The 15,538-nt window shown below is 39.2% G+C and overlaps 2 protein-coding genes across 4 annotated transcripts in view; one reads left to right on the forward strand and one right to left on the reverse strand.

Moving 5' to 3' along the window:
- The window catches only part of LOC134532647 (uncharacterized), a 15,310-nt gene extending 5,177 nt beyond the window's left edge, over positions 1-10,133 (reverse strand). The window contains exons 1-5 of the mRNA XM_063369297.1: positions 9,374-10,133; positions 7,551-7,676; positions 5,423-5,464; positions 4,614-4,681; positions 2,433-2,636 (exon numbers count right to left, since the gene is read on the reverse strand). Of these exons, the coding sequence (XP_063225367.1) occupies positions 2,433-2,636; positions 4,614-4,681; positions 5,423-5,464; positions 7,551-7,676; positions 9,374-9,788 (855 nt within the window). The 5' untranslated portion in view covers positions 9,789-10,133. The remainder of the gene's footprint in view (positions 1-2,432; positions 2,637-4,613; positions 4,682-5,422; positions 5,465-7,550; positions 7,677-9,373) is intronic.
- The window catches only part of LOC134532644 (COP9 signalosome complex subunit 5), a 15,951-nt gene continuing 9,813 nt past the window's right edge, over positions 9,401-15,538 (forward strand). The window contains exon 1 of one of the 3 annotated variants that reach the window (XM_063369288.1): positions 9,401-10,350. The gene's annotated coding sequence lies outside the window, so the exon portion shown is untranslated. The remainder of the gene's footprint in view (positions 10,351-15,538) is intronic. The other 2 variants (XM_063369290.1, XM_063369289.1) reach the window with 2 other exon arrangements.

The following is a 15,538-nucleotide window of genomic DNA, read 5'->3' on the forward strand; positions in this document are numbered from 1 at the left end:
ACATTTGTATTTTATGCACTTATTTATGATGCCTGCTTGCCAGCACCATTCCATTGCCTTCATTCCCTTCTTCACTCACAGCATATGTTTAACCCGAAAACATTTTATTTTCAGTAACTTTTAAAAACTGATTTTATCCATTCGGCAGTTTCTGTAAGTGGCAATACGAATAATCTGGATTTCTTTTATACACAATATATATTAAAAAAAAAAACTATTTGTGTAGTATTTTAATGAAAATTTTATGATATTTGGAAAAGACTTCATTCCATTTAAAGAATGTGTTTTTGAATTTCGAAAAACTTTCCTGAACAATATGTATTTGGTTTATAAAATGGCAAGTAACAATTCTGTTTTAGCAGAACTAGTACTATATGCTCTAGATAGTTATTCTTTACAAAATTTAACACAAAACAGCATCGTAAAGAAAATTATATGTTAACTTGCTGACAAAGATATTCGTTTGATTTGAGTGTACTTCTACGTAGTCTGTGCTAATGAACATTTTGTGGGCTTCAGAGACTTCCGAATAAAAATTATTTTGTAAATTGTTTTAGGACATTCAATAAGGCTGAATAGGGGTAATGTTATACCATGTTTATCCTGGTGCAAACTTAAAGCCTGCACCCAATGTAAGCTATTCATAAACCCAAACAGTATTATACATAACAGTTAAACTTAATGTTAGAGGCATGTCCGGGAACTAAGTATTGTTTGGTCAATAAAAATAAAAAATAATGGGAAAAAAAAGTTTTATTGAAAGTTATAGTTTACTGCATGTCTACATCACATTTCCACATAGTCACCATTCAGTTACAAGAACTATTTGTAACGCTCTACTAGTTTCTTTAACCCCTCTGCATATACATATGTTTTCCACCTGGGAATGAACAGATGCCTCGTCCATAGGCATCATGGACTTCAAAAACGCAATACGTGCAGCCTAAAGTACAGGCTCTTAAAACATATCCATAAAAACTAAAAAGTTAAAGCAATATCCGTGCTAGAGTCAAAAAATGATGGCTACCGTTCTTTTTGGGGATGAATAGGGCTTCAATTTGGTTGATTTAATGAAACATGAGTTAACAATTACAGCAAAATGTGCAAAATTACGATTGTCAACATGAGGATTATCCCTCCTCACAAAGCTGTCAGAAACGTATTCCTAAAAAAACTAAACACATTTTTTTTATACATCAGTCCAGGGTACGAGATTCTAGATTATGTTTCTAATGAACTCAACCTCTCTCATGATAAAGTAGCCATACTATGTACAAAATTTAATCTGTGTGCTTCCTTGCACATTTCCATTCTTGAAGAAGATTTGAATAGAATCTAGCGAGTGCTTAATTAGCCCGTTTGTACGGGAAACTACATCTAGAACAAATTGCTGGTGACGAGACTACATCTGGAAATCTCAGTGATATGGGAAGGGCTAGTCCCAAACCTGTCCCAGCTTGTGTGACTGCTAAAACATCCCGGGTGCCTGGAGGAGCGTTGTAAATTACCTATGTGATTTCTAATCCTAAGGAGTGGTAATTACTTTATCAAACTGTCAGAGGCCTAAGAAATAAATCTATTGAATACTTAAGAGGAAGTGCCGAATTACAGCTGAGAGGACGTAGATACAGAGTGGCAGCTGTGAGGAGGAAGTGCAGAGTGGCAGCTGTGAGGAGGTGCAGAGTGGCAGCTGTGAGGAGGAAGTGCTGAGTGGCAGCTGTGAGGAGGAGGTGCAGAGTGGCAGCTGTGAGGAGGAAGTGCAGAGTGGCAGCTGTGAGAAGGTGCAGAGTGGCAGCTGTGAGGAGGAAGTGCTGAGTGGCAGCTGTGAGGAGGAGGTGCAGAGTGGCAGCTGTGAGGAGGAAGTGCAAAGTGGCAGCTGTGAGAAGGAAGTGCAGAGTGGCAGCTGTGAGGAGGAAGTGCAGAGTGGCAGCTGTGAGAAGGAAGGGCAGTGTGGCAGCTGTGAGGAGGAGGTGCAGAGTGGCAGCTGTGAGGAGGAAGTGCAGAGTGGCAGCTGTGAGGAGGAAGTGCAGAGTGGCAGCTGTGAGGAGGAAGTGCAGAGTGGCAGCTGTGAGAAGGAAGGGCAGAGTGGCAGCTGTGAGGAGGAAGTGCTGAGTGGCAGCTGTGAGGAGGAGGTGCAGAGTGGCAGCTGTGAGGAGGAGGTGCAGAGTGGCAGCTGTGAGGAGGAAGTGCAGAGTGGCAGCTGTGAGGAGGAAGTGCAGAGTGGCAGCTGTGAGGAGGAAGTGCAGAGTGGCAGCTGTGAGGAGGAAGTGCAGAGTGGCAGCTGTGAGAAGGAAGGGCAGAGTGGCAGCTGTGAGGAGAAGTGCAAAGTGGCAGCTGTGAGGAGGAAGTGCAGAGTGGCAGCTGTGAGGAAGTGCAGAGTGGCAGCTGTGAGGAGGAGGTGCAGAGTGGTACCTGTGAGCCGGGACACCTACCAGATTCGCGGAGCGCCTAGTCACGTGCAGATCCAGCTGCAGTGGTGTCAACTTGGGTGCTCTGATGCCGACTCGTGCCGCAAGTCGCTCCACGTACCACGCAGAGCCAATGCCCGCAATGTCGGAAATGGTGTTGCCGAGTGCCGCTGCCGTCATGGTGGATATGACCACTAGGCTACCGATGGTCGCCTCTATGTACTCGCCCTGCACAGGCAGAGTCGCTCAGTGCCTAGCAGACAAGCGCATTGTCACAATGTGACACAGGGTATCTTGAAGGATGCACGTGGAAATTTTCCTTGAAAGATTTGGAGTAGAGTCCAGAGGCAACACATACATATCAACATTTTACATGATTTTGATGTCACACATAGGTAATTATTAGTGATGTTTCGGCCCTGGTTCTCTGTTCCACCGGTTCTTAGCAAATCCACTTGTGCTAGCCCCGCCTACATGGAAAGACAATGCTGGCAGGAAGGGTTGGACGGTAAACAAAAAGGGTTCTTTGTGCTGAGATCCCAACCCTCTTTTTGTCCCTCTTTTCAATAGCAGACGGGGATAACGATTTCAACTAAAAGTATACGTCAGGAAAAAGAGCTGTCTGTGAGTAAGTGACTTGTTTTTGGTCGGTTTATTGTAAAGTAGGGCGCTGATAAGTCACATTATACAAACACACTCTTTATTAGGGCATAATGAATCTCTGGTAGAGGTTAACCTAGAACTGAAAACAGATTTTTTACTGAGAAATGGTAATAAAAGTAGAACCGAAATAGTGACATTAAAAATTTTGTTTTAGTTACATTTAATGTTCTGGCAGCTGTCAAAGCTCCCAAGTGGCAGGCACTCAAAAAATTATACCGCACTAAGACAACGAATATTATTTTATGATCACAGGACAACGCAAACAGTTGACTTATATATACATACTACTATCTTATTTATCTGAATTGTTACCAACAACTGATAAATATACAAAATAGACAGATATTCCACTAAGTGGGTATAGAAAAATATGTTTGCCTTGCAAAAGATGGAGTAAATAAATTTTTGTATTTATATATATTGATGCCAATAAGAAAAAACCAAGTTATCCAACATGGATAGTCTTGAGACAACTTTTGGCGGCAAAAAAATTAAAAAATATATTACTTTTTTTGATTAAAAAAATTTCCGAAACGATTGACTATCCATTCTCCTACCTACAATTTTCATTCTCACTACTTTTCTGTGGTATGAATAAGACACATGTTACAACTTTAAAGTTGACATTATTTCTCAACTTTTACTGAGAAAATAACACACATGATCAGAAGGTTTCCTAACTCATCATGTTCCTCTACCCCCTCCACTCCTGCCCCCCCCCCCCCTAACGACAACAAGTTCTCTCCTGACGATCGCAAGTGTAGGTGAACCAAAATAGGTAGTTGCTTTGATATATGTGATGAGACTTATTTTGATATATATCAGAGTGATATTATTTAATGATTGATACTAACAACATTTACACCTTTTTTTTTTACGCTAGATGTAACAATCACCGTTTCTCTCTCCCTCCTCAGTGGTCATGGCTAGGGACCGGAAAAATTTGCGGATTCAATGACCTCTAGGATAGCCTCCATTATCCTCTGCACTTCTCAAGTAAACACGCGTGTTCATTGGGTACTAAATTGTGAGGCGTCTCCACTGGGTAGCTTGTGATTCTCGTTGGTCGATAGTCTCTCATTGGTCCCAGAGAGCTCCAGTTAAACTGCGAGCCAATAGCAGAACCAGCAGAATTGTACTCATGTTTGAATTTCAGCCTATCACGAAATGAATCTGCAAATTTTTCCGGTCTCTAGTCATGGCATAATTCCTTATGGGTTCAAACAAAAACATTGCAGTGAGGCAATAAGTTTTTCTTAGTGTACACATTTTCTTCACGAATGCAATACGATGCTGCTCTAACCTACCATCTTGATCATCATGGTTCTCAAAATATTCAGATGTATATGATACTTGAAAAATTAATGTGTTCATGATTCTCTGAAGTGCTTAACTTGGAGGCTTGCGCACTCGAGTTGCTAGGTATTAGCCAGTGCTAAGTGGTAGCCCCATCACGCCGAGCTCAGACGGTCCAGGTCCCGGCGGCTACTAGAGTTTGGAGTATCGCAGAAATTGTGGGAGAAAGATACAGTGCACACGTACCGCCAAGATCATGAAGAAGTTGTCAAGGAAGCCAAAGCCCACGAACGGCACAGCGTTGTGGATGCTTACTGTGAACAAACAAATGAAAACTACGTTACAGCAGGCAAGAACACGGCACAATGTACAGTCTTCACCAAATTACGCATCAGAACTCTTTGTACCTGCTTGCATTCTCACTCACACACATGCGAATACTCACATACATTTCTCGTCCATACAGTTAACAAGTATAAAGATGATGGCACAATATCGCAGTCTTAAGAAGGACTTTAACCCAGGACAATATAGTTCATAAAATGTAAAATCAGAGCTGGATTTTATTGAAGGCATTAAAAAGAAACTGGAATATTTTCTGAAACTTTTATCCATACTAATAATAAAACTGTCCAAGGTAAAATTTTTGTATATTAGATTAAATAAAACAAAAAAAAAACTATTGGAAATGGGTATTTACATCATCACAACTCAAAAATATAGTTTTTAAAATTTTTGTCTGTCTGTTCCAGCATCAATTGAAAAAACTATTTGATGGATTTTGATGAAACTTTTTTCCTTTGGCTAACTTAAAAACTAGGCTATATATTATTACATTATTCCAACCCCAAGGGGATGAAAAAGGGTTAAACATTGATTTTAGATAGTTAATAATATCTCTGAATCGAATCAAATCAAGCATAAGAAAGTATATTGGGTACCTACCAATAAACATACAAAAACTACCAACTAAAATTTTATTACTTTGCAAAATTCAACCCCCATTCTTTGAAAAAGGGGCACCTAATTGTACGATAGGATAAAAATGGCCTCACCTTGCCACAGGTCCCTGGCAGTAGGTGGTGGGACTGCCTCGGCTGTAACACAAGAGCAACCAATGAGATCAAGAGAAACTCTGGCACCAAGTACATTCCAACATAAGGTACATGCTGCAAACATCAGTGTGCAGTCGAGGTGTGGAGTAGTGGCAGAGCTCCACATGTTGTTTGTGTAGTCTTGCATTAGTCCAAGTTACTACAAGCTTGGAATTCCAAAATTCCCTGACTTTTCAAGGTTTTCCAGATCTGGATCAAAAAGTTTCCTTGACCCAGACACCAACAATCCTGCAGCTTAATTTATATTGTTTTCTGGGTATGCAAAAAATCAAGGGAGATGTAAGAAACTAAGAATTAATAACCTCTCTCTCTCTCTCTTTATATATATATAAAATATTTTTGTAAGGTGCTTCTACCATTTTTAGAAATTCTAACCCAAGTAAACCCTACTATAGTACGAATACAATTCTATCCCCTTCCACGAGAGAATAACCAGCCCACGGAACATCAAGTAGGCCTACATCCTTCCACAGTTGAGTTCCAGCTAATGTAGCAGGCCTACCCCCTTTCACAGGAATGTAACCAGCCCATGGCACATGATGCAGACCTATCCCCTTCCTCAGAAGCGTGACCAGGTAATGGAATGTGATGCAGACCTACCCACTTCCACGAGGAAGTAACCATTTAATGGAACATGATACATACCAACCCCCTTCCACAGGGGAATAACTAAGCCCATGAAACATAATGCAAGTCTACACCCATCCACAGACAGAGAACCTAGCCCATGGAATAGGATGCAGACCTATATACACCCTTCAATGGAAAAGTGTCCAGCTCATAGTACATATTGCAGTTCTACTTCCTTTCACTAGAAAATAACCAGCCCTTGGAATATAATTCAGGTCTACCTTCTTTCCCGTTTGAGAGCAACTAGCTGGTGGCGCATGTTGCAAGCCTACACACTTCCTAACCAGCTCATGGCACATGATACTGACCTACGCCCTTCCACAGGAGTGTGTCCAACTCCTGAATGATGCAGGCCTACACCCTTCCATGATACCACGTTCTACGAGAGTGACCAACTCATGGCACATGATACAGACCTACCCCCTACTCGCGAGATAGCAACTACTTAGCCAGTGGCACACGATGCAAGCCTACCTCCACTAGCATGTGGAGAACACAGACATGCAACCATACACACCTGCTCAGGTAACGTGTAATTGTATTTCTGGTTATCATTAATAGTCTTCTGAATTTTAAGCAAGTGAGCTGGTTTTTTTGTATCCTTTCATTTTAGTGATTGTAAATAAATTATTGGAATTAATGTGGGACAGGATTAATTTATATTTTACTGCATTGTTTTGATTACAACCATGAAAAAAATTTCCCAAGGTTCTATATTATAGTCAATTATATCTGCTATTATAATTTTAATTTTATAGTTAGTTTAATTTGATTTCACTAACATCAAATGTAAAATTTAATTTTAATCATACAGTGGTAAACTTTTAGTAAATCAAACTTAAAATGATAATGAGACTTAACACAAAATTTCAGGTAAAAAAAAATTATTGTTAGGAATTAAAAATTTAAAATAATGGGTTTAGAAGTCAAGACTTTAAAAATGACTAAAAATATAGCATAATAAGTGAAGTGGAAATATGCAGTGTGTGCTCTACAAAAGTAAAGGTAAAGGCTTCTGCAACAAATTTGTAAATAAACATTTTTAATCATAATAAAAAAATTAACTGACTTAAATGTACCTACAAAATCATTCTTATTCTGACTGTATGTAAAAAAAGCCAAAATAATCTAACTGCCTAAAAATCTAATTGAACTGAATCCTTTTAAATTTTGTGTACTAAGTAGGCCTAGATAAAAAAAAATATTCATGTTCAAACCAAGTCAGTGTTTTTTTCATATATCAGCTTTATTTGAATTGGGGGAAATAAACTTGTACCTACCGACTAACAACAAACATTGTTTCTAGTTCATTAGTAACTATTTTTTGGTAAATTTATATTGATAACATAAAAAAAAAATTATTTGGGTATAGATAAAACACAAAAACATATTGGTTGGACAAAAATTATTTATTTGAGAGAGTACTTCAAGAACCAACCATATTTACGCTTGAGCCACTCTTCAGGAACAAGGCAGTAGGCACCCGTAACATCTACTTCTCCCAGGCCAGGCAGTTTGCTGGGACGGCCGAACCTTGATCTCCACGTCACCCCAGCCAGATCACCTGTCAGCAACACAACGCAGACACAACAAACTGTACCTGCAACTACCAACAATAACTGTCGTCACCCACAGCATCTAGGCACTACTTACACCTCCCAGGATTTGAAAGTTTATCAAGTGATTTGTTATGATAGTTTCATAAGCATTTGCCAAATATAACTGACCTTGTTTCTTCAGCATAAATAGGGATAAGAAAAGTTAAAAAGTTTGTAATTGTTATTTTCTGGTTTTGAAACCATGCCGTTAGTCTGAGGACTCTTTTTCTTCTTCTTTTATTCGAAACAAAGTAAAGATTCTTGAATAATAGTGAAAGGAAACAGTGCAGATAATGTCATACCTACAACAAATTAATCCTCTGCCATTTAAATCACTGGTTGGAAGCAAATAAACTTGGCATAAAATACCACCAAAACCAGCTGCATAAATTTTATAAACAGAAAAAATACAGAAGTAGAAAGAACTGGTTTAAATTTAAAAAATAAGGAATATTTAAGTATTGTAGAAATGAAATTTTTTCGAACCACAAACTCTGAACTCTAGATGTAGGTAGTTGTAAGGATTAGTGAGTGTGACTCCATGCCAGTTTAGTTGCGATTTGTCTTTGGTAGTCAGCACAAATGTTTTTAGCTACAAAATTTCTGCTGAAATTTGTGATTTCACGAAGAAATTCTAATATTTTAACCAATATGTTCTTCAGTTCCACTTGATAATTCAGTAGAGTTTGCAGGCCTTCAAATTAGGAGAAAATGTGCGGTTCAAGTAGTTTGAAAGGAATAAGAGTGATCATAAATTATTGACATCTTACGTAAATTAATTATTTTTACAACAATCTTAATAATTTTTATATCAATATTTTTCTTTTTACTGTTTGTTAATGCACAATATTCCTCGACTTTATCACATGCTGAGGAGTTTTTTTTTGAATCCAGCAGCAAAATACAATTTTTTTTTTTTTTTTTCAGAAAGAAAGGTACAATTTTGATAGTAATACCATTTTAGAATGTTTTACAGATTTTTAATAGAAAAGCAGCACTGATATAGAACTACTTTTTAGAGATAGGGTAGAACTGGCAATGAACCGAAGTAAAGAATTATTCCTGTAATCTTAAGAAAACATGGGTCGCCAAAATCAGAGTGGCATGGACCGATTTTAGCCTGGGTATTCCTAAATGCTAGTATAATGTATAACCATTGAGACAAATCAAATACAAACATGAGCATTTCCTCTACATCTGATACTTTCTCACTCTTTTCCACCCAGTCTTTTTTCCAAACACCTATTTCTGTTAAGGGACACACATACGGTATGCAGAGCTTCAAAAGAAACCACACCATTTGAAAACTGCTCAAGACATCCGAGTGTAATATTGGTATTTTAGACAATTTAGTATTTCTTCTCATAAAATGTTTTAATTCCATGACAAATATTAAAAAAAAAAAAAATTAGAGCAAAGTTAATTACTTGTTTTTAATCCTTAATAAAATAGTTTTTATCTAGTATTTAGTAGTATTTAGTTAGCAGTATTAACCCAGAAAAGTCCAGGAGCAAATACCAATTTTACAGATAATAAGTACAAAGTCCACTTAAACTTAATGGTGGCTACTTAATTATACCTAATCATTAATTGAAAAAAATAATAAGAATTATTGACTGCTATACTTAACATAATGTTTAATATAAACTACGAATTGACCAACCCTCGAATTCGGCTTTCATTTTTTCAGAATGGAATTCTTGCAAAGCCGATAACAAAATGCGTCGTTCCTCATCGGTGAGCCGAAGAATCAAATCTTGAGCTTGCAGCTTCGTCAGGGGTTCCGAAGGCGAGGCCGTGCTGAACGACGTCCGCCGCTTCACGTCACGTGACTTCCACGCGGGGAACGTCACGGCAGTCGGCAGACGCCCGCGTGCTGCTTGCGAACTAGAACCGCACGTTCGTATGCCACTCACTTTTAAACTACGCGCGCTCTGCACATTGCGAAGAACGCCGACCTCGTGGAGTAAAGGAACACATCCCGATAACAAACACAATCGCGTGAAGCCTGGAAAAGCGCCACGGCCCATCGATTGTAATAAATTTGGCATCCAAGGTATTATCGTATTGAATGACATATCAGTCTTTAGATTCCCCGAGATCAACTTTACAGCCAATAGCAACACAATTTAACCGTTCGATACCATTTTACTCAACGTCAAAGACTCTATTACAGGCTCGTGGCCTACATCAAAGATTATCCACCTGTCCACCTAAATATACAGACCAATCTGATCCGCTGACAAATTTATCTCGCTCAGCGCGCATGCGTGGCATACTTCTTAAAATTATAGATATAGCTGATTGGCGCATAATCTAGCAAGAGAGATAGGATTTATTAAGCGTTCAGATTACGTTTCCCTCTGTATTCTGTGGATTACGTTTATTTGCACAGCAACGTTGATAGAAACATTATTTTTGAGAATTAGTTTTTACATTGTGCAGTTGGCTAAACAGTTTATCATATATAAACACTTCCTCCTTGTTTTGTGTACACGGCAAAGGAACTGGGAACACAGAAGTGCAGGGCAGTGCAAAGTGGAATAACGAGTGAAACTAGAAGTGAACATTGACAATATTTGCATTGACTGTCAGAAGAAAATTGAAAGCAGTGGAAACAGTGAGCCCGGTAGATTTTTGGTTAGTTTAAAATTAAGATATATTTAAGAGGGTTTTTCTTACTATTTCTAAGGTTAGAGAGAATACACTGTTGTTTTTCACTACATTTCTGTATTGCATCATTACGTGATTGAAAAATTTCAGGGTGTCAATGTTAAATAATGGGCCATAATTTTCCCCCTAACCTAATTTAAAGCTTAATTGTAATATGTCAGAAAGGAATCTGCGTCTTAGGCTTTATCCTGTTGGCAGACACTATATGGAGGTCATTTAGGTATAGCTAGATTAATTTCAGGGTAGGCTACTGTGTACTGTTGACGCCACTGTGTGGCGACTTTGTAGGTACAGCTATCCTGGATGTTAAAGTATTTATTGATTTTCTGGTGGCGAGCATTCCCCCTACTTTCCTCTCTCATTTCTTCTAAACAGCGTTACATTCCTATCCAACACACACTCCTCCAATAAATTTCATTCCCCTATCGTTCTCAGAACCATAGGCTTTCTTTCCCTTTCCTTCCTTTGTTCCTTTAAGACCTTCCGAGTGTTCTCCCACCGCTCAGCACTTCGAGACATCTCAACTAGCCTTTCCTTCTGCCATCTGTCCTTTAGGTTCTCCCACCCCATTTCTTTCATCATCTCTGTTGGGCTGTTAAACATTCCTTTTCATCACTATCAGTACTCCTCCGCCTTCCCTTCACCCTCCTACCCACCCTCCGCCATACCCCCTCCAGCTTCCTCTCGAGCACTGCTGTATGTGGGTCCTACACTGCTGCTGCGTACTTCAGCATGGGGCGAACCCTGAGCAGCCGCCCTAGAATGCCCAGGGCCTGTCTAATCATGCTAGTATCAGTTGTGCAGAAAAGGTCACATGCAATTGAGGTTTTTTTTTTTTTTTAGTTTTTTTTTTAAAGAGAGATTGGCCAGCCACAGCAGAAATTTACTGTTGCATGACCAACTCTCCTATCTTAGCTCAAGCCTTAATCTAGCCAGGTTGGCACAGGTAAAATCTGCATAGACACAGAAAAAACCCTGGGCTCGGTCATGCAGGTGGCAGTGTGGCATGCATTAAAGCAAGCAGGATAGATGAATGACAAAGGATGGTTTGGTAAAAAAAAGTTGGACGGACAAAATAGATCTTTGCTTAGGCCAGGTTTATAAACCACGCAATAGTGTGCAACGTCGTAAGAACGCAATACTCATCCAACACAAGAAAAACACTGTCATTTATTAAGTTCAAAAGTGGCAAGATGTCACTCAACTTACAACTTGAAATTGAAAAAAAAAACAGTATAAACAAATATATTTCCTGGGATTCTGTTTATAATTTATGTTTATTATAAAAACATATGAAACTGCCTATAGTTTGATTCAAAAGTGCTGTTTGCAGGGTGTCTACTGACCCTGGAAAACCTGGAAAACCTGGAAAAATCAGGGAATATTGTAATCAGGGAATAATCAGGGAAAAATCAGGGAATTTTGTTAAAAATCAGGGAATTTTTGTTTGGTAGGTTGTAGTTGTCAAAACGTTTTTTGTTTATTGATCTGCTTGCATTGACGTAGCATCAAGTGTATCGCGTCCTATTATTTTATTTTTGGATGGAAAATAACGAACAGTTCCCACGTCCATTTTCTTTTATTTACCATCAAATTCGGAAGTGGCGTTAAATCACGTGATACAAACTGGTTCAAGCTGGTCTGTTATCCTGCTGATGTACGTACTGCAGCATGTGCTTCCCACGTTCGGATTATACCGACAGGTGCATTTAATTTTAAGTATCTATGGATGCCCTCAACGTAAACTGGGCATTTTTGTTAGCTTTGAAAATACATATCACAGACACTTTTGGTGAAGATTCGCCATCGTTGCTAGAAATTGGTAGCTGTGGACTTCATATGGTCCGTGGTGCTTTCAAAACTGGAATTTCTGCTATACAATTGGATGTTGTTAGTTTTTTCAGGCACAGTTACTATTTGTTTATGCATGTACCTGCAAGGAGGGCAGATTACATTAGAATAACTTTCCAAGAAATTTTGTGCAGTCAGATGGAATACTGCAGTTGCTGAGCATGCCATGAAAACTTTATCCCACCTAAAGAAAAGAAATTTGTTAGTGAAGTTTCTATTTCATCTGTGTCTTTCAGTATAGTGAAAAGTGCTCTTGAAGATAATCTTCTAGAAGTAAAATTGACATTCTTCTACTCTGGCATCAGAGCTGGAATTGTTTCTCACAATGTTCCAAAGTGAAGCACCCATGGCACCTTTTCTCTATGATTCACTGGTAGACATTTTATTAGCTTTGGCAGGAAAGTTTTTGAAACCAGAGGTACTGAAGAGCTTTAGGGAGAAACGAAATGTATCTCAATTGGATGTAGATAACCAGGAAAATCTATTGACTGCTAACAATATCAAGTTGGGTTATGCAGTATGCCATGCCATCAAGAAAGAGAAAGAACCATTAAAGTCTGTCCTGTTACTGAAAAATGATGTTAGGACTTGTCTAAAGGTTATGGTAAAAAAACTCAAGACAAAAGTCCCCTGAAGTACAAACTTACCAAGGGAATTTCCTGCTTATGTCCGTCTGTGGCTTTAAATTCGGGTGTGAGGAAACAGCGTGTGAATTACAGTTTAGAATGTTGTCTTCAAAACAAGTGGCTATAAGGACTAGAAGCTGATAACATTGAGTGATCATATCAGTTGGTATGTTCCTCGCAAGATTCTGAAGATTCTTGTCTTTTTCTCGAGAAGACTGGCGCTTTGATCAATTGTGGATGCTCATCCTTAAGGCCCATACAGTAGCTGCCAAAACAGGCCTTCTAAAGTTTGTGAGTATGATGTTGGTACTTTCCAATGGAAATGCATCATTGGAAAGAGGATTTTCAGTGAATTCTAATCTGCTGACTGAAAACTTGCAGGAAGAAATACTGAACGCACTAAGACAGATGTACGACTTTGTTCAACGTTCTGGAGGTGTAGAGCATGTTGATATCAACAAGTCCATGTTACAGTATGTAATAAATGCTAGTTGTAGGCGTAAGGAAGCCCTGCAAACAAAACAAAAAGAAAAGGAAGCTACAGACAAGAAGGCAGAAAAAGAAGAGTTGAAGAGGAGATCAAGGCATTGCAGTTGAAGAAGGCTCGAGTGTTGGATTTGGCTCGTTCTGAAGCAAGTGCAATAGACGCAAAAGTTGAGTCACTGCGAAATTGATGGGAGCTTCATTTTACTTATGTTTTTGCAAAAGTAAGTGTGTGAAATATTTGTAGCAGCATGTTTTATTTGCCATCAATTGAGTCACTTTGGCCACGTCTGGAAGAAGGTATTTTTTTTTAATAATTTAAGTGAGTTGAAATATTTTGAAACCTGTAAATGTACTGTTATGCAGTTTTTTCAGTTTTGTGGAATGTCGTAATTGTGTTACAGAAAACCTGGAAAAATTCAGTTTTAGACCTGGAAAACCTGGAAAAATCAGGGAATTTCATTTACTAGATCTGGTAGACACCCTGTGTTTGGAAAACTTCTACTTCAATTCAAGTATAAAAGGCAGAAACAAAAAAAAAAAAGAAGTTGAAAGTTGGCCAATGCTTGCAATGCATGTTTGCGTCTTGCGTACTTTATAAACTGGGCCTTACCCATACACAAGACAAAATAATGCTTGTGAAACTGTACTGTTATCTTATGCTAGGAAAGGAAATAACACAGATCAGTAGTACTTCACTAGGCCGTTCAGCCATCTTGTTTATTTACTGGCTTTCCCGCCTTTACATCCTTCCTCTCAAGCAGTCCCTTATATGACACAATACTCTTTACAATTAACCTGATACATATTAACCTGATACATTACTTAGCTTTTATTTACTGGCTTTCCCGCCTTTACATCCTTCCTCTCAAGCAGTCCCTTATATGACACAATACTCTTTACAATTAACCTGATACATATTAACCTGATACATTACTTAGCTTTAACCTGATACATTACTTAGCTGTCCAGACTGTTCTCTCCTTTCCAATGAAAATTACTCAACCAACTGGGTGGCTTCCTCTGTCTTTTTGATGTCCTTGCATCCATCTCCCTTAACTCTATCCCTCCAGAATTATCCTCTATTAACCCCCTTGCATGATTCTGTGAATTTCTGGGTGGCCCATATTTCTCACCCTGTAGCCCCTGCAAGTCCTCCTCCCCAAATCCTCTAAACTCCTCTTCTCCTTCCCTTTCGTCCCTCCTGCTGGATTTATCTTGCTCTTGTACTACGTCCCTATGATTTTCCTTGAACTCTATGTTTGACCCCCCTTCTCGTCCCTCTTGCTCTTGTACTACTTCCCTATGATTTTCCTTGAACTCTATGTTCGGCCCCTGATTTTCCTTGAACTCTATGTTCGACCCCCCTTCTCGTCCCTTCTCTGCCTGTGTAATTTTCCCTGGGAATGGTGCTGGCACTAAAAACCTTCTGTTTCGCCTATACTTTCGCTGGCCTAATTTCACTATGTAAGATCTGGGTTCCTGCCCCACTGCTTCAATTTCCCCATACTCTCTGCGATCAGAAACCCAAACCCTCTCTCCTACTACTAGGTCCGGTAATTTTCTAGCCTTGTGCCTGTGGTCATAACTGTCCGCCTGTTGGATTTGTCTCTGTTTTTCCTTCTGTACCACCTGCTCATGGTTGATCTGCCTAGATAGCTTAGATGGCATCATCGGAAGGGTAGATCGCAAGCGCCGTCCCATGAGTAATTTGCCTGGGCTGAATCCATTAGCTAATGGCGTTGTACGGTATGCCAACAGTGCCAAAGTAAGATCCTCATTCTTCTTTATTAATTGCTTGGCCACTTTCACCGCCGACTCCACTTCCCCATTAGACTGGTGATAGTGTGGAGATGATGTGATGATACTAAAGTTGTATGAGGAGCTGAATTTTCTGAATTTCTCTGAGAGAAACTGTGATCCACTGTCCGCTCTAACGACGTTCGGGATACCAAACCTTGCAAAGACTTCCGCGAGACTCTTGATGACCAATTCATCCCCCAATGAAGACATAGGTATGATTTCAAAGTAACGCGAGTAGTAGTCAGTAACTAACATGTACCATCGCTGCTGCTTAAAGAAGTCAATCCCCACTTTCTCCCATGCCCTGGACGGAAAATGCTCCTGCAATAATGGTTCCCTTGGGTTCACCCTTTTCTCTATGCATCTAGGGCAACTTCTTAACAGTTCCTCTA

The sequence above is a fragment of the Bacillus rossius genome, chromosome 6 (genome assembly GCF_032445375.1).
Source record: "Bacillus rossius redtenbacheri isolate Brsri chromosome 6, Brsri_v3, whole genome shotgun sequence".
Taxonomy (NCBI): Eukaryota; Metazoa; Arthropoda; class Insecta; order Phasmatodea; family Bacillidae; genus Bacillus; species Bacillus rossius.